The 20,043-nt window shown below is 40.9% G+C and overlaps 1 protein-coding gene across 2 annotated transcripts in view; it reads left to right on the top strand.

Annotated features, from left to right (window-relative positions):
* Positions 1-1,026: 1,026 nt before the first annotated feature.
* Positions 1,027-20,043, top strand: part of LOC137439001 (schwannomin-interacting protein 1) — a 322,566-nt gene continuing 303,549 nt past the window's right edge. Inside the window, exon 1 of one of the 2 annotated variants that reach the window (XM_078767606.1) lies at positions 1,027-1,168. In XM_078767606.1, the coding sequence (XP_078623732.1) occupies positions 1,130-1,168 (39 nt within the window). In that variant the 5' untranslated portion in view covers positions 1,027-1,129. The remainder of the gene's footprint in view (positions 1,169-20,043) is intronic. The other variant, XM_068134553.2, reaches the window with a different exon arrangement.

Consider the following 20,043-nt stretch of genomic DNA (forward strand, 5'->3'; position numbering starts at 1 on the left):
TTACCACTTGGGGTGTATTACGCACTTGTGTATGATCTTGGAAATCAAGCTGTGTTACAAGATGGCAGCCAGGGGATGAAATGGGAATGCCAAATAGCAAGCAAATATTGTGCTTCAGCATCGAATATCCAAAGCTGATTCCAGGACTGTTGTCAACCTTGAACCGCAGCTACGATTGAACTGACCCACTCGGTTAGCTCCTCCACTGAAGTTATCAAAACCCTTCTCTACCATACTGTTATCACCTGGTGTTGGCCTAATGGTTAGGGTGGTGGGCTTGGGATCCTAAGGTCATATATATATATATATATATAATATATATATATATATATATATATATATATATATATATATATATATATGTCATATATTTCATATATTTCATATATTTCGCTCTTTCACGAGCCTCGATCTTGTATACAAAAAATATATATATATATATATATATATATATATATATATATATATATATATATATAAACACACACACACACACACACACACACACACACACACACACACACACACACACACACATAGATAGAGGATATACACACACACGAACACAATTTGTCTTTCATTATTACTGCTCTGCTTGATTTAGCTTATACTTTATTTTTTGGGTTTTCACTGAAAACATCTGATGACTCAACCTTCGTCTCAGAGGAATTTTCTGCAATGGTCTTGCTCATTAATGCTGACGAAATATGATTATGGCTGTGAGCACGACGCTAGACAGTCAGACAATTCGTGATCTGCACACACCAGGTGGTTGTGCGGTTTTCAAGAGCGAATCGCCATGCCACGTGATCGAATCGCCTTAGGTTGGGCACGGAATGTAGATTTTCTTCTTATTATTTAATTATTCCACAAACTCTGGTCATTGTGGGCGGACCGCGTCCCCATACCCCCACCATACTACCCCTGTAGCCCCATCCCCTCCCCACCACCACCCCCTTCGTACACTATAAGGAGCTATCGGTGTTGGTCGCTGGGAGAGAGCGCCGCCCGCCGCTCCGACAGCTTAATTAGGAAAAGCTGAGCCGGAGAGCGAGAGGAAGAGCAGCTGACCCGGAGCGCAAGAAGAGGAGGAGGAGGAGGCGAAAGGAGATTTCGAGCAGATGTTATCATGGGGTTCAGCATGAACATCGCGAAACACGAGAAACAGGTAAGAAGCCCGCATTGGTAAGGTGAGCTCGGACGGGTTAGCCGAGGCACCTTCGAGGGTGTTGGACAGAGGTTCTCCAAGACCAGTGTTGTGGTTGTTGCTGAAGGTTCGACAAACCACGATGTTTGCATCGGAGCAAAAGTGCCGGGACCCAGGTGACGTCAGCACCAAGCGCAAGGTTGCAAGTGTGTGTGTGTGTGTGTGTGTGTGTGTGTGTGTGTGTGTGTGTGTGTCAAGTCCCATTCTCGGTGCACCTCTTAGCATCCAGGTTATATTATATAGAAAGCACATTTAAAAAACACAGCGAGCCCCTCGTATTCAAGCGGTTTGGATCGTACAGGTGCTGCAAAGCACGATGACAATATACATGGTATTGATTTCCTGACTCAGAAACACCAGATCCGTTCCATGGTGATGTCATTGGCTCGCGGATGTGAAAATGTACGTCATCGCAAGTACAGAAAGATAAAATGTGTCATCGTCTTATTAAAATGTCATTCATTCACCATTCAGAAATATTTGCTACAGGTATAATGACTAAAATCTGAAGATAAACATCGGAAGATGATCGATCATTAATTCCATGACCGAAGATAAGTAGCAAAAAGAAGGAAAGGATGAACAATGGGTTAAAAGCTCATTGAAGGAATATGTAGCCTGCAGTATATAAATGGTTCAGCAAATTTGTTTTCAGAATATCCATTGGGTCGGCCGGGTGGTGTTTCAATCTGAACCCTCTGGATCATGACCTGGGTAAACCCGGGTTTGAAGCCAGACTTATTATACCACAAGGGGTACATCTGCCCTCTGCGCAGCATTGTCCTTCTCGGCCCAGTGATCTGCCACATTGAAGAAATAACCCAAATAGTGACACCGATAAGAAATCCTAAATCTCTTTATGTAACATCCTTTTAAGAAAAAAAAAACATCCTAATGTCCTTTATTGATTTTTTACAACAACCTAATGTCCTTTATTATTATTTTTATAACATCCTAATGACCTTTATTTAATTTTTTGAAACCGAAAAAAATACGAACCCCCCCCCCCCCATTTTTTTTTTTGTAATGTATCGCAAAATCCCGATGTGGCGACTTCTTGAGCATACCACAAAATTTTGGCGTGGCTTGGCCCAAGGTTCTCGGAGTAATTACCACACATACAGACAGACTCTGTTTTAGTTCAGATATGAGATGTTTGTTAACCCTTTGGGAACGGGATTTTTTTTTGATCCCGTTACGGGATTAATTTGGCATTTCGGTACGGGAATGCAACCACGTACTCTAAGGGTTAATACGTACAACCACGTACTCACGATCTATTTATAGGTATAGTCGATGACGTGTAGTAACATCATCCGTACACAAAACTTTTTCGCGGGTTGCGGCACTGGACGTCATCCGTCCTCATAATTAATGTAAAAGTAAACTCATATATCCTAATGTCCATGTAATTAATGTAAAGATAAACTCATATCTCCTAATGTCCATGTAATTAATGTAAAGATAAGCTCATATCTCCTAATGCCCATGTAATTAATGTAAAAGTAAAATCATATCTCCTAATATCCATGTAATTAATGTAAAAGTAAAATCATATCTCCTAATGTCCTTGTAATTAATGTAAAAGTAAAATCATATCTCCTAATATCCATGTAATTAATGTAAAAGTAAAATCATATCTCCTAATATCCATGTAATTAATGTAAAAGTAAAATCATATCTCCTAATGTCCATGTAATTAATGTAAAGATAAACTCATATCTCCTAATACCCATGTAATTAATGTAAAAGTAAAATCATATCTCCTAATATCCATGTAATTAATGTAAAAGTAAAATCATATCTCCTAATGTCCATGTAATTAATGTAAAGATAAACTCATATCTCCTAATATCCATGTAATTAATGTAAAAGTAAAATCATATCTCCTAATGTCCTTGTAATTAATGTAAAGATAAACTCATATCTCCTAATATCCATGTAATTAATGTAAAGATAGACTCATATCTCCTAATGTCCATGTAATTAATGTAAAGATAAAATCATATCTCCTAATATCCATGTAATTAATGTAAAGATAAACTCATATATCCTAATATCCATGTAATTAATGTAAAGATAGACTCATATCTCCTAATATCCATGTAATTAATGTAAAGATAAACTCATATCTCCTAATATCCATGTAATTAATGTAAAGATAAACTCATATCTCCTAATATCCATGTAATTAATGTAAAGAAAACTCATATCTCCTAATATCCATGTAATTAATGTAAAGATAAACTCATATCTCCTAATATCCATGTAATTAATGTAAAAGTAAAATCATATCTCCTAATGTCCTTGTAATTAATGTAAAGATAAACTCATATCTCCTAATATCCATGTAATTAATGTAAAGATAGACTCATATCTCCTAATGTCCATGTAATTAATGTAAAGATAAACTCATATCTCCTAATGTCCATGTAATTCATGTAAAGATAAACTCATATCTCCTAATGTCCATGTAATTAATGTAAAAGTAAAATCATATCTCCTAATATCCATGTAATTAATGTAAAAGTAAAATCATATCTCCTAATGTCCTTGTAATTAATGTAAAGATAAACGCATATCTCCTAATATCCATGTAATTAATGTAAAGATAGACTCATATCTCCTAATGTCCATGTAATTAATGTAAAGATAAAATCATATCTCCTAATATCCATGTAATTAATGTAAAGATAAACTCATATCTCCTAATACCCATGTAATTAATGTAAAAGTAAAATCATATCTCCTAATATCCATGTAATTAATGTAAAAGTAAAATCATATCTCCTAATGTCCATGTAATTAATGTAAAGATAAACTCATATCTCCTAATATCCATGTAATTAATGTAAAAGTAAAATCATATCTCCTAATGTCCTTGTAATTAATGTAAAGATAAACTCATATCTCCTAATATCCATGTAATTAATGTAAAGATAGACTCATATCTCCTAATGTCCATGTAATTAATGTAAAGATAAAATCATATCTCCTAATATCCATGTAATTAATGTAAAGATAAACTCATATATCCTAATATCCATGTAATTAATGTAAAGATAGACTCATATCTCCTAATATCCATGTAATTAATGTAAAGATAAACTCATATCTCCTAATATCCATGTAATTAATGTAAAGATAAACTCATATCTCCTAATATCCATGTAATTAATGTAAAGATAAACTCATATCTCCTAATATCCATGTAATTAATGTAAAGATAAACTCATATCTCCTAATATCCATGTAATTAATGTAAAAGTAAAATCATATCTCCTAATGTCCTTGTAATTAATGTAAAGATAAACTCATATCTCCTAATATCCATGTAATTAATGTAAAGATAGACTCATATCTCCTAATGTCCATGTAATTAATGTAAAGATAAAATCATATCTCCTAATATCCATGTAATTAATGTAAAGATAAACTCATATATCCTAATATCCATGTAATTAATGTAAAGATAGACTCATATCTCCTAATATCCATGTAATTAATGTAAAGATAAACTCATATCTCCTAATACCCATGTAATTAATGTAAAAGTAAAATCATATCTCCTAATGTCCTTGTAATTAATGTAAAGATAAACTCATATCTCCTAATATCCATGTAATTAATGTAAAGATAAACTCATATCTCCTAATACCCATGTAATTAATGTAAAAGTAAACTCATATCTCCTAATGTCCATGTAATTAATGTAAAAGTAAAATCATATCTCCTAATATCCATGTAATTAATGTAAAGATAAACTCATATCTCCTAATACCCATGTAATTAATGTAAAAGTAAACTCATATCTCCTAATGTCCATGTAATTAATGTAAAAGTAAAATCATATCTCCTAATATCCATGTAATTAATGTAAAAGTAAAATCATATCTCCTAATGTCCATGTAATTAATGTAAAAGTAAAATCATATCTCCTAATATCCATGTAATTAATGTAAAAGTAAAATCATATCTCCTAATGTCCTTGTAATTAATGTAAAGATAAACTCATATCTCCTAATATCCATGTAATTAATGTAAAGATAGACTCATATCTCCGAATATCCATGTAATTAATGTAAAGATAAAATCATATCTCCTAATATCCATGTAATTAATGTAAAGATAAAATCATATCTCCTAATACCCATGTAATTAATGTAAAGATAAACTCATATCTCCTAATATCCATGTAATTAATGTAAAGATAAAATCATATCTCCTAATATCCATGTAATTAATGTAAAGATAGACTCATATCTCCTAATATCCATGTAATTAATGTAAAGATAAAATCATATCTCCTAATATCCATGTAATTAATGTAAAGATAAAATCATATCTCCTAATATCCATGTAATTAATGTAAAGATAAACTCATATCTCCTAATATCCTTGTAATTAATGTAAAGATAAAATCATATCTCCTAATATCCATGTAATTAATGTAAAGATAGACTCATATCTCCTAATACCCATGTAATTAATGTAAAGATAAACTCATATATCCTAATACCCATGTAATTAATGTAAAGATAAACTCATATCTCCTAATACCCATGTAATTAATGTAAAAGTAAAATCATATCTCCTAATGTCCATGTAATTAATGTAAAGATAAACTCATATATCCTAATATCCATGTAATTAATGTAAAGATAGACTCATATCTCCTAATATCCATGTAATTAATGTAAAGATAAACTCATATTTCCTAATGTCCATGTAAATAATGTAAAAGTAAAATCATATCTCCTAATGTCCATGTAATTAATGTAAAAGTAAACTCATATCTCCTAATATCCATGTAATTAATGTAAAAGTAAACTCATATCTCCTAATATCCATGTAATTAATGTAAAAGTAAACTCATATCTCCTAATATCCATGTAATTAATGTAAAAGTAAACTCATATCTCCTAATGTCCATGTAATTAATGTAAAGATAGACTCATATCTCCTAATATCCATGTAATTAATGTAAAGATAAACTCATATCTCCTAATACCCATGTAATTAATGTAAAAGTAAAATCATATCTCCTAATGTCCATGTAATTAATGTAAAGATAAACTCATATATCCTAATATCCATGTAATTAATGTAAAGATAGACTCATATCTCCTAATATCCATGTAATTAATGTAAAGATAAACTCATATTTCCTAATGTCCATGTAAATAATGTAAAAGTAAAATCATATCTCCTAATGTCCATGTAATTAATGTAAAAGTAAACTCATATCTCCTAATATCCATGTAATTAATGTAAAAGTAAACTCATATCTCCTAATATCCATGTAATTAATGTAAAAGTAAACTCATATCTCCTAATATCCATGTAATTAATGTAAAAGTAAACTCATATCTCCTAATGTCCATGTAATTAATGTAAAGATAGACTCATATCTCCTAATGTCCATGTAATTAATGTAAAGATAGACTCATATCTCCTAATGTCCATGTAATTAATGTAAAAGTAAACTCATATCTCCTAATATCCATGTAATTAATGTAAAAGTAAACTCATATCTCCTAATGTCCATGTAATTAATGTAAAGATAAACTCATATATCCTAATATCCATGTAATTAATGTAAAGATAGACTCATATCTCCTAATATCCATGTAATTAATGTAAAGATAAACTCATATTTCCTAATGTCCATGTAAATAATGTAAAAGTAAAATCATATCTCCTAATGTCCATGTAATTAATGTAAAAGTAAACTCATATCTCCTAATGTCCATGTAATTAATGTAAAAGTAAACTCATATCTCCTAATATCCATGTAATTAATGTAAAGATAGACTCATATCTCCTAATATCCATGTAATTAATGTAAAAGTAAACTCATATCTCCTAATATCCATGTAATTAATGTAAAAGTAAACTCATATCTCCTAATATCCATGTAATTAATGTAAAAGTAAACTCATATCTCCTAATGTCCATGTAATTAATGTAAAGATAGACTCATATCTCCTAATATCCATGTAATTAATGTAAAAGTAAACTCATATCTCCTAATATCCATGTAATTAATGTAAAAGTAAACTCATATCTCCTAATGTCCATGTAATTAATGTAAAGATAAACTCATATATCCTAATATCCATGTAATTAATGTAAAGATAGACTCATATCTCCTAATATCCATGTAATTAATGTAAAGATAAACTCATATTTCCTAATGTCCATGTAAATAATGTAAAAGTAAAATCATATCTCCTAATGTCCATGTAATTAATGTAAAAGTAAACTCATATCTCCTAATATCCATGTAATTAATGTAAAAGTAAACTCATATCTCCTAATATCCATGTAATTAATGTAAAAGTAAACTCATATCTCCTAATGTCCATGTAATTAATGTAAAGATAGACTCATATCTCCTAATATCCATGTAATTAATGTAAAGATAAACTCATATCTCCTAATATCCATGTAATTAATGTAAAGATAAACTCATATCTCCTAATATCCATGTAATTAATGTAAAGATAAACTCATATCTCCTAATATCCATGTAATTAATGTAAAGATAAACTCATATCTCCTAATATCCATGTAATTAATGTAAAAGTAAACTCATTTCTCCTAATGTCCATGTAATTAATGTAAAAGTAAAATCATATCTCCTCCTATCCATGTAATTAATGTAAAGATAAACTCATATCTCCTAATATCCATGTAATTAATGTAAAGGTAAAATCATATCTCCTAATGTCCATGTAATTAATGTAAAAGTAAACTCATATCTCCTAATGTCCATGTAATTAATGTAAAGGTAAAATCATATCTCCTAATGTCCTTGTAATTAATGTAAAAGTAAACTCATATCTCCTAATGTCCTTGTAATTAATGTAAAAGTAAACTCATATCTCCTAATATCCATGTAATTAATGTAAAGGTAAAATCATATCTCCTAATGTCCTTGTAATTAATGTAAAAGTAAACTCATATCTCCTAATGTCCTTGTAATTAATGTAAAAGTAAACTCATATCTCCTAATGTCCTTGTAATTAATGTAAAAGTAAACTCATATCTCCTAATGTCCTTGTAATTAATGTAAAAGTAAACTCATATCTCCTAATATCCATGTAATTAATGTAAAGGTAAAATCATATCTCCTAATATCCATGTAATTAATGTAAAAGTAAACTCATATCTCCTAATGTCCTTGTAATTAATGTAAAAGTAAACTCATATCTCCTAATATCCATGTAATTAATGTAAAGGTAAAATCATATCTCCTAATGTCCATGTAATTAATGTAAAAGTAAACTCATATCTCCTAATATCCATGTAATTAATGTAAAAGTAAACTCATATCTCCTAATGTCCATGTAATTAATGTAAAAGTAAACTCATATCTCCTAATGTCCATGTAATTAATGTAAAAGTAAACTCATATCTCCTAATGTCCTTGTAATTAATGTAAAAGTAAACTCATATCTCCTAATGTCCATGTAATTAATGTAAAAGTAAACTCATATCTCCTAATGTCCTTTTAGTTAATGTAAAAGCAAACTCATATCTCCTCATGTCCTTGTAATTAATGTTAAAGTAAACTCATATCTCCTCATGTCCTTGTAATTAATGTAAAAGTAAATTCATATCTCCTAATGTCCATGTAATTAATGTAAAAGTAAACTCATATCTAATAATGTCCATGTAATTAATGTAAAAGTAAACTCATATCTCCTAATGTCCATGTAATTAATGTAAAAGTAAACTCATATCTCCTAATGTCCATGTAATTAATGTAAAAGTAAACTCATATATCCTAATGTCCATTTAATTAATGTAAAAGTAAACTCATATCTCCTCATTTCCTTGTAATTAATGTGAAAGTAAACTCATATCTCCTAATGTCCTTTTAGTTAATGTAAAAGTAAACTCATATCTCCTCATGTCCTTGTAATTAATGTTAAAGTAAATTCATATCTCCTAATGTCCATGTAATTAATGTAAAAGTAAACTCATATCTAATAATGTCCTTGTAATTAATGTAAAAGTAAACTCATATCTCCTAATGTCCTTGTAATTAATGTAAAAGTAAACTCATATCTCCTAATGTCCATGTAATTAATGTAAAAGTAAACTCATATCTCCTCATGTCCTTGTGATTAATGTAAAAGTAAACTCATATCTCCTAATGTCCTTTTAGTTAATGTAAAAAAAGTACACCAGCTCATCCACTCATGGAAAGGCTCCAGGGTGACCGTTGGATGTAAAAGTTTCACTGTGTCACAAAAATGGCAAAAATAAATTATACACTGCTCCAGTCATGTCTATCACTATCAAGGAGTGGTCATGTTATAGATACCTTCCAAAACTGGTGGCAAAAGTGTGCTTTGAAGAATGTTTTTCATCCTGGAGTTTTCTGATGGATTCCTTCTGCCACTGTTTCCCCAATGCCTGGTGAGAGTGGCACCGCTTGATGGAGTGATCAATTCAGGCTTGTGTATTTGCATGAGGTAATTAGAAACTATAGGCCACATAATGAACACGGGGTAATGTGCCTGGAGCGTACATCCCTCCCAGCATGCTTCTTTAATTACATCTGATGGCGATGTGTGGTTCCACTGCCAGGGATAACATTCCATTCCTGTAAGCACTCTGACCAGCAAGAATGTACCTGGCAAGCTAACAACATACCCAGCAAGCAAAGAACATACCTGGCAAGCTAATAACGTACCTAGCGAGCTAAGAAAGCAACACTGGAATGGCTTCAGAACAAGAACGTGAAAGTCCTTGAGTGACCCAGCCAAATCCAAGACTTGAATCCCATTGAAAATCTCTGAAATGACTTGAAGATTGCTGTTCACCGATGTTCCCTATCCAACTCGACAGAGCTTGAGCAAATCTGCATGGATGGGAGAAACTCCACAAAACCAGTTGTGAAAAGCTGATACAGACATACCCAAGAAGACTCAAAGCTGTAATTACTGCCAAAAGCGCTTCGATGAAGTATTGACTCATGGGTTGAATACTTATTGTATGTAAATTAGATATTTCTGTTTCATGGGACCCCGCTATTCGCGGGGGATACGTTTCTGGAAAATCTGCGAATGTGAAACAGCAAATAGCGGGGCATTGTTTCAATGGAAAAAGGGGGGATAGGTTCCCGAGTCGTGAAAATCCGCGAATAGAGAGGAACAAACCACGAATGGCGAGGCAAAATCTGCGAATGGTGAGGCAAATCCCGAGAATGTCGATGATAATCCGCGAAGGTCGAAAATCCCGGAAATGGTGAGGCAAATCCCACAAATGTCGATAAAAATCCGTGAATGCATGCCATGCCAGTTTCAATGGGGGAAAAGGGAGACTTACAAAGGTTATTTGCTCTGATACTGTGGAGTGTTTTGTTCTGTACCGTAACTCATTGGGATGACATGTTGTGCAGCTGGTGTAAGATACCGCGAAGCTCTTTATTATAGTGCGGCTAAAATTTGTGGCCATGAAAGCCATGAAAACACAAAGGACACAGCAATGAATGTAGAATCAGGTCATGCTCGTGACTCATGGTGCGCATGTCCAGCTGCTTTATGCATGGTTGGTGAAAGATGGGTTTTATAAATGGGTCAAGCTAGCGGCTTGTGTATTTTTTTTTTTGCGCCCCTGAAAAACCACGAATTCGCGGACCACGGCTGCGAATAGGAAAACAAAAAAAATAAACCGCGATTTCATGGAACATGGTTGCGAATATCAACCCTTAGATGCAGGCGTCAAAAATCCTACATAAATGCAGCCATTGGGCCTCGGAGGTCCATCGGATGTGTTCGCGTAGTTTTTTTTTTTTTAATATTGTTTTTTTCTTTCATATCCTTTTTCAATCCATGTCGATGCTCATGGATGTGCATTTGCTCAAAAAATGTGAATCATTGATCCTATTATTTTGAAGAATCCCATACAAGTAATGAATCTTTTTTTTTTCTTGCAAAACAAATCTTTTGTTCTTGGTTTTTCAACCTTTTTCCTCTAAAAAGCTGAGGCTCATGGAGGAATATTTGCTCAAAAAATATGATTCACTGATCCTTTTATTTCGAATGTATATGTCTACAACATTGTCAAAAATCCTACATCAATGCAGTCCTGGGAGGCCCGGGCATTTTATTTACTTATTATGTTAATGTGTAATGTGTAATGTGTAATTACCCTGCGCCCGCTAAGCGAAAAGCAGGGTTAAGCATTCACTTGTGTACGTGTGCAGTGTGCCGTACGTGTGCCATGTGCCATACGTGTCTACATTTTAAAAATTCATTTTCTCGGCAACCGTTGGTCCGATTGACACAAAAGTTTACCATAGAAGCGCCTCCACCTGCAGAATTTTTTTATTCATAATTATGACGTCATAGGTCACGTGGTACGGACGCCAACTTGGAAAAACGTTACACCTCTATATCTCCCAAACCGCTCAATGGAAAAATTGAAACATGGCTCATTGTCAAGTACTCCCCTTGGGGTATAAGATTTTTTAATGATGATGTCATCGGTGCCTTCGTTATGATGTCATAATTCGACAAGTACAACACTTATCCGATCATTGTGAATTTTTGTTCTCAGCAACTGTTGGTCTGATGGGCACAAAATTTTCACCATAGGAGAGCGCCTCCTCCTGCAGAATATTTTCATGATAACCATGATGTCATAGGTCATGTGGTGCAGGCGCCATCTTGGAACAACCAAAAAATGTTGCACCTCTATATCTCCAAAACCGCTGCATGGAAAAAATTGAAACGTGGCTCATTGTAAAGAACTCCATATGGGGAATAGGTGTTGTTAACGATGATGTCATTGACCATAATTATGAGGTATAATTCGAGAGGGACAACGCTTAGTCTGATCAGTTTTAAATGTATTGAGTGTGATCTATGCAACAATTATATTAGAGAATACTATCAACGCTGCCCGCCCTATGGGTGGGGCTTCAATTGGGAGGCCCAAATGAAAACGCAAAATATCAGATATTGAAGGCTTTTTTTATTTTAAACGATTTATATAAACATCCGTTAAATCATATCACACGCAAATCATCAAAATCAACAGTATTTGGAGAATTTCAATTAAAGCCACATCACTGTTCATATCGGTAAATATTATTCCATCGTGTTTCAAATTTGGGCAATGGGCTCTCCAATATTCAATGTGTTCACAGTTTGAATTACGTAATGTAACGTTTGTGACGATGTTTTCATTGTGACGATATTGTGACGATGTTTGTGTTCACGGTAGTGTTTGCTGTGACGGTGTGAAAGTAATTTCGTAATGTTTTTCGTTTTTATTTCCGTAATCGTTTAATGAACGTTTGATGTTTAATGAACGTTTAATGAGCGTAATAATGAGCGTAATGATCATTAAATGAATGAATGAATGTAATGAATGTAATGAATAATTCGATGCGAAGCGAAAGACGCCTTAGAGCTGTCACATTCACAATCACCATCTAGTTTGTACTCCCGATGCATGTTCCCTTCATTGTAAAAACTACCAAGTCAACAGTTAAAAGGATTTTGAGCCAATAGGTGTTACGGCCTTGGCAAGATTGATGGAGACAGCGATCTGTTAGCTTATACACCGCCCACATAGCTATGTGGAATTCTGCCATGTAGAGATTAAACCCACATCGTTTGAACTTTGGCCGAGGTCATTATTTACTTTTCATGATGTTTATATACGAATCAAAAAGATGTTAATTGGTTTTGTGTCATCCTTTCCGCATATCTTGTGGGATTGTGAGTTGGAGAGACGACCGTGATGGTGGGGAGGGGGTTGGCATTCTCTCAAGCAGTGATTCAACCCATGTCCTTATAAAAGGTCTTTGTCTGAGGTCACCGAGTCCAATCGGTGCAGCCGATCTGTGCAGCCATGCGGTGCAGCTGTGCAGCGATCGGTGTAGCCGTGTGTGCAGTACCCGGGAAAATAACGTTATGTAGGAGTCCAAACCGGAAAATGCTGGAAGCCAAAGCTGAAATTGGAAAAACAATATAGCCTATTTTACTCCAGAGGGTCCCAGGATTACCCACCCAAAATATCTTTGCGATCGGTTCAGCCGTTTTTGCGTTACCTGCGAACAGACGGACAGATGGACAGACGGACAGACGGACATTTGGTGAATTATAGTTAGTTAAATTTATGATGTCATCGCTCACGTGGTCTGGCAGCCATATTGGATCAAATAAAAAAATGTCCAAAAACAGAAGAGTTGGCTCGCAAGAAGTTGACTGCGCAGGGTAAGTATTCTATGAATTCCATCTGGTTTGTAATGTGTAATGGGTAATGTGTAATGGGTAATGTGTAATGTGTTATGGGTAATGTGTAATGTGTTATGGGTAATGTGTAATGTGTTATGGGTAATGTGTAATGTGTTATGAGTAATGTGTAATGTGTTATGGGTAATGTGTAATGTGTTATGAATGAAGGTTTTACCTCAAATCTGAATGAAATATTTATATATTTATTCCATCAAATTAGTTATATCCAAGTTATAGGAGCATACAAGAAGGCTCATTCAAAGCAAAAATATTATATAACATGGATATAACACAAGAAAAATTATGAGGCGCCTCTAATGCCCCATGCCTGCATTAGTGTTATGAATGAAGAATTAAGCTTTTCCCATGAACCTGAATTAAAATTTTCATATTTTTGTCACTGAATTATTTGTAACCAAGTTATAGAAGCCTATAATGATTAATGAGGCTCACATTAAGAAAATAATGATATAACATAGTAGTACATCAACATTTATGTGTGGCCTCGAAGGCCCCAGGCCTGCATTCGTGTAGGATTTTCATGTTATAAGTGAAGAATGAAGATTTTCCCACGATCCTTATTTAATTTTTTTTTATGTCACTGAATTTTGTGTAACAACACTAAAGTCGGTGAAAATGAGGCTCCTTCCAAATTTTTTTTGTTCAACATCGTTTTTGCAACAAAAAAAACCTTGTGGGCCCCTGCGGCCCAATAAATGCATCCAAGGGTTAAAAAAATAATAATTTGTAGGATACTTTTCCATGAATAGAGAAAAAGGTCGCATTTTATCACCCACGAATAGCGGAGCCGTGAATAGTGGGGTCTGACTGTATTTCATTTTTAATTATCTTTTAGAATCATTTCTAAAAAATATATTCCACTGTGGCGGACACAATGGCTCGCTGGCGCGATGACATCATTCTGCGCACCAGGAGGGTGTCGGCCACGCCCGAAGGGTAGGCGTGGCCTCGGGATATACACGGGGCACACAGCTATAGTGTGATGTGAGCTATAGTGCTATAGTGTGATCCTTAGAATAAAGACTTTTGATTACGTTCGTTGTTGCTTCCTTTATTGGCAAGACAAGTCGTGCGCATAGCACCGCACTACATTGGTGACCTCGACTGGTTCAGCCGACGCTGAACTACAGAACGCGCCATGACGAGCAGCAACGCGGTAGCGTTGAAACTCCCCGAGTTTTGGGAAGCTCAGGCGGAGATATGGTTTATGCAGGCAGAAGCCCAGTTTCGGCTTCGTGGAATAACGGCGGACGAGACGCGCTATTTCCACGTCATCGCCGCCCTCGGGCCCGGCACAGCCGCCCGAGTCGTGTCCGTCCTGCAGAACCCACCGGCCGACCACAGATACAAGGCGCTCAAGCGTCGCCTCATCGCCATGTTCGGCCTCACACAGGACGAAAGGGCCGTCCATCTCCCGGACCTTCCCGCCCTCGGCGACACGCGACCATCGGTCCGAATGGACCATATGCTGTTGCTCTGGGGGACAAAGCACCGGATTTTTTATTCTGGGCGCTCTTTTTACGCCAGCTACCGGCCCAGGTATGCCTTGCGTTGGCCGGTTCCAAGATAAAGGAGCCCCGCGCGCTGGCCGTCGAGGCCGACAGGTTTTTCGCAGCGTGTGACATGCGGGCGAGCTTCGGTGCGGCCATCGCGGATCACGGGGCTGATGCTGATGCTGATGCACCACACCTCGTGGATCCCGAGGCTGATGCACACCGCGTGGCCGCCGCCACGCCCCGCCCACCACCAACGCGAAAACCGCGGCCTCCGCCATTTCCACGCCAGGTTTGGCCACAAGGCGAGGAATTGTCACCCGCCGTGCTCGTTCGGCAAGTCGGGAAACTGCCAAGCCAGCGCTCGGTAGCGGCCCTGAGCGTCGGCCATTCCGGCAGCCTTCTTTTTATAACGGACACCTTGTCCGGGCGCCGCTTCCTATGCAACACGGGTGCACAGGTGAGCGTTATCCCTGCCTCTACGTCCGACAAGCACACCGCGGGCCGGGGCCCCGCGTTGCTTGCAGTCAACGGAACACCCATATGCACATTCGGGAAGCACTGCCTCTCCCTGCGGTTCGGAGGGCAACGTTTCACGTGGACATTCGTAACCGCCAGCGTGCCCATGGCATTGCTCGGTGCAGACTTCCTCTGTGCAAATGGGTTGTTGGTAGACGTACAGAACAGACGCCTCATCCAGGCCGAAACGTTCAGCTCGATTGCTTGCGCGCTGAGCAGCTCGTTGAGCGGCTCACTGAGTGGCTCACTGAGCGGCTCGCCAAGCGGCTTGCTGAGCGGTTCGGTCCGGGGAGGTTGGTTTGTACCCTCCCGGCAGCGGATGAGTTCATCCGCCTCCTCGCCAGTTTCCCGGCCCTCACGCAGCCCACCTTCTCGGCGGTGGCCGTAAAGCACTGTGTGGAACATCACATACCCACCGTTGGGCCACCGGTCTACGCCCGGGCCCGCCGCCTCGAACCAACGAAGCTCGCGGTGGCGAGAGCGGAGTTCGCTACGCTGGAGCGGCTGGGCATCGTGCGGCACTCCAAGAGTGCTTGGGCGTCGCCGCTACACATCGTGCCGAAGCCTGGTGGGGGGATGGCGGCTGTGCGTGGACTACCGCCGCCTCAACGATGCCACCACCCCTGACCGTTACCCGGTCCCCCACATCCAGGACTTTTCCGCCCGGTTGGCGAACATGTCCTGGTTCTCCAAGGTGGACCTCATACGCGGCTACCACCAGGTCCCCGTCAGACCGGAGGACATCCCGAAGACGGCCGTCATAACGCCATTTGGCCTCTTTGAATTCCTTCGGATGCCCTTCTGTTTGAAGAATGCGGCTCAGGCGTTCCAATGTCTGATGGACAGCGTCTAGCGTGACCTGGATTTCGTCTCTGTCTACCTGGACGACATCCTCGTCGCAAGCGCGTCCCGTGAAGAGCACCTCCGCCATCTCCGCACGCTCTTCGAACACCTGGGCCAGCATGGCCTGATCGTGAACCCCGCCAAGTGCCGGTTCGGCGTCGCCGAGATCGACTTTTTGGGGCACCGCGTCACCAGGCACGGGGCCATCCCCTTACCAGCAAAGGTGGAGGCGGTCAAGGGGTTTCCGCGCCCCTGCACGATCAAGGGGCTCCAGGAGTTCTTGGGCATGGTAAACTTTTACCACCGTTTCCTGCCCTGCATCGCCCAGCTCCTCCGCCCCCTGCACGAGGCGCTCCGGGGGAAGCCGGGCAAAGGTGACGTCGTTTGGACCGAGCAGATGGACGCGGCGTTCGCGGGCATGAGGCTCGCCCTGGTTAACACCACCATGCTCGCGCACCCGGCGCCCGATGCACCGATCGCCCTCACCACCGACGCGTCGGACGACGCGGTGGGCGCGGTGCACGAGCGATGGGTGCGTGGAGCTTGGCAACCGCTGGCGTTTTTCAGCCGGCAGCTGCGCCCGCACGAACGCCGGTACAGTACCTTCGACCGCGAGTTGCTCGGGCTTCACCTGGCGGTCAGGCACTTTCGCCATCTGCTCGAGGGCCGTTCGTTCACGGCCTTCGTCGACCACAAGCCCCTGGTCTTCGCGATGGCCAAGGTCGCCGAGCCGTGGTCGGCCCGGCAGCAGCATCACCTCTCGGCCGTGTCCGAGTACACGACGGACATCCGGCACGTCGCGGGGAAGGACAACCCGGTGGCGGATTGCCTTTCCCGGTCCTTCGCCCACGCGGTCCACCTCGGCATCGACTATGCCCGGATGGCGGCGGACCAGACCACCGACCCCGACGTCCAGGCCTTGCGGACCGCCGTCACGGGCCTCCGCGTCACCGAGGTGCCGTTTGATGGCGCGGGCATGGCCCTCCTGTGTGACGTCTCCCTCGGGCGGCCTCGCCCCATCGTGCCCGCGGGCGCGGGTTTTTGACGCCATCCACGGCCTGTCCCACCCAGGCACAAAGGCCTCCCAGAGGCTGGTCGCCGACAAGTTCGTCTGGCATGGCCTCCAGAAGGTCGTCCGCGATTGGACCAGGACGTGCCTCACGTGCCAGCGCGCGAAAGTGCACCGCCACACCTGGGCCCCGTTGGCCCCGTTTATGGTGCCCGAACATCGGTTCGACCACGTTCACGTGGACTTGGTGGGACCTCTGCCCCCCTCGCGCGGTTTCCCCCCACGTCCTCACCATGGTGGACCGCACCACCCGGTGGCCGGAGGCCGTGTCTTTGGCGGCGACGATGGCGGCGGACGTCACGCAGGCGTTCATCGCCACCTGGGTTGCCCGGTTCGGCGCCCCCTCGGACATCTCGTCCGACAGCGGCCCCCAGTTCACCTCAGAGCTTTGGGGGGCGGTCGCGCGGGGGCTCGGTGTCCAGCTGCACCGTACCACGGCCTATCATCCCCAGGCCAATGGCCTGTGCGAGCGTTTCCACCGCTCCTTAAAGGCCGTGCTCCGGGCCACCCTCCGCGACGGCGGCTGGGTCGACAGGCTCCCCTGGGTCCTGCTGGGCCTCCGGACGGCGCCCAAGGACGACCTGCGCGCTTCCGCGGTGGAGTTGGTCTTCGGACAACCGCTGCGCGTGCCAGGCGAGTTCCTCCGCGACTCCACGGCACCATGGTCCGCGGCGCAGCAGTGCTCCGCGCTGCAGGAGACCGCCCAGAGGTTCACCCCGGTGCCGACGGCGCACCATGGGCGCCCGCCAACGCACGTCGCCCCGGAGCTTCGCACGGCGGAGTACGTGTTCGTCCGACATGACGCCCACCGGACACCGCTGCGGCCCCCGTACGATGGGCCCTCCGCATGCTGGAGACCGGGGCGAAGCACTTCACCCTGGACATCGGCGGTACTCCTGACCGCGTGTCCGTGGACCACCTCAAACCGGCCCACCTTGATGTGGACCACTCCCCGCCAGTGGCTCAGCCCCCGCGTCGGGGCCGCCCCCCGGCGGGCAGACCCCCGGCACCACCCAACCCCGCCGGCACGCCGCCCCCCGGTCCGGCACCCATCCCAGGTGCAGCCGGTGGCATCCCGGCATCCCAGACGCCGCCAGCCGCCAGAGGGCGCTTCGGCCGGGTCATCCGTTTGCCCCGCAAACTGACCCTTCAGGTGCGCGGGAATTCGGGGGGGGGGCGCGTGTGGCGGACACGATGGCTCGCTGGTGCGATGACATCATTCCGCGCACCAGGAGGGTGTCGGCCACGCCCGAGGGGTAGGCGTGGCCTTGGGATATACACGGGGCACACAGCCCCGAGCACGGCAGTGCTATAGTGTGATCCTTAGAATGAAGACTCTTTTGATTACGTTCGTTGTTGCTTCCTTTATTGGCAAGACAAGTCGTGCGCATAGCACCACACTACACCACTGACATTATGGGGTATTATATTTAGATCGGTGACAAAATAATCTCAATTTTAACCATTTTAAATTCAGGCTGTCGCACAACAAAATGTGAAAAACGTCAAGGGTTGTGAATACTTTCTGAAGGCACTGTATATGGCAAGCTCAGAACTTTCCAAGCAAGTTTAGAATATACCTGGCAAACTAGTGATGTGCATAGTAAGCTATGATTATACCTTACAAGATGAGAACGTACATGGAAAGCTAAGAGCACATATGGTAAGCTAATAATTTATCGAGCAAGTTAAGAATATACGTGGCAAGCTATTAATCTATGTGGCAAGCTTAGAATGTACCTGGCAAGCTAATAATTTACCTAGCAAGTTAATAATATATATGGCAAGCTTGCAATGTACCTGGCAAACTATGATTATACGGACGAAGCTAGGAACATACAGTACTTGGAAAGCTGACCATTTACCTTGCAAGTTAAGAATATACCTACCTGGTAAGCTAGGGATATAACTGGCTAGCTCGAATTGCACCTGGTAATCTATGAATATACCTCACAAGCTGAGAACGTACCTGGAAAGCTAAGGATATATATGTGGCAAGCTAATAATTTGCCTAACAAGTTAAGAATATACCTAGGAGGGTGGGAATGTACCTGACAAGCTAGGAATGCACCTGTTAAGCTTAGAATGTATCTAGCAAGTTACGAATATACATGGCAAGCTTGGAATGTACCTGGCAAGCTCGGATTGTACTGAGTAAGCTATGAATATACTGTCCTGTGATTCCCCTTGGCGAAGACCGGGAAATCACGAATAGCCAAAGCGAGCGTTGATGGAAGCGTTCAATGCAATAGCTGATTTTATATCTCCACGCGGGGGGAAGAAAGAAGAAGAAGAAGCTGGAGGCGATTACCTGGACAGCCTCGCTGATGTCTTCATCCTGTGAAAAGTAACTCAAACGGGAACTGGTTAAAATGTACAGGGAAAAATAATAAAAGGATTTATTTACGGAACCCGATAACAAGGAAATGCGCCGGTTAAATAAATGCCCTAAAATGGAGCGCTCCCACACCAGACGTATAACACACACGAGGGGAGAATATAACTGAAAATAAAAGTGCTGTGTGTGTGTGTGTGTGTGTGTGTGTGTGTGTGTGTGTGTGTGTGTGTGTGTGTGTGTGTGCTTAGCTCAACCACTCGGGGTCTCGTTAGGGTTCGTTGGCTCATCCG

The sequence above is a fragment of the Myxine glutinosa genome, chromosome 13 (assembly GCF_964187855.1).
Source record: "Myxine glutinosa chromosome 13, kmMyxGlut1.1, whole genome shotgun sequence".
Taxonomy (NCBI): Eukaryota; Metazoa; Chordata; class Myxini; order Myxiniformes; family Myxinidae; genus Myxine; species Myxine glutinosa.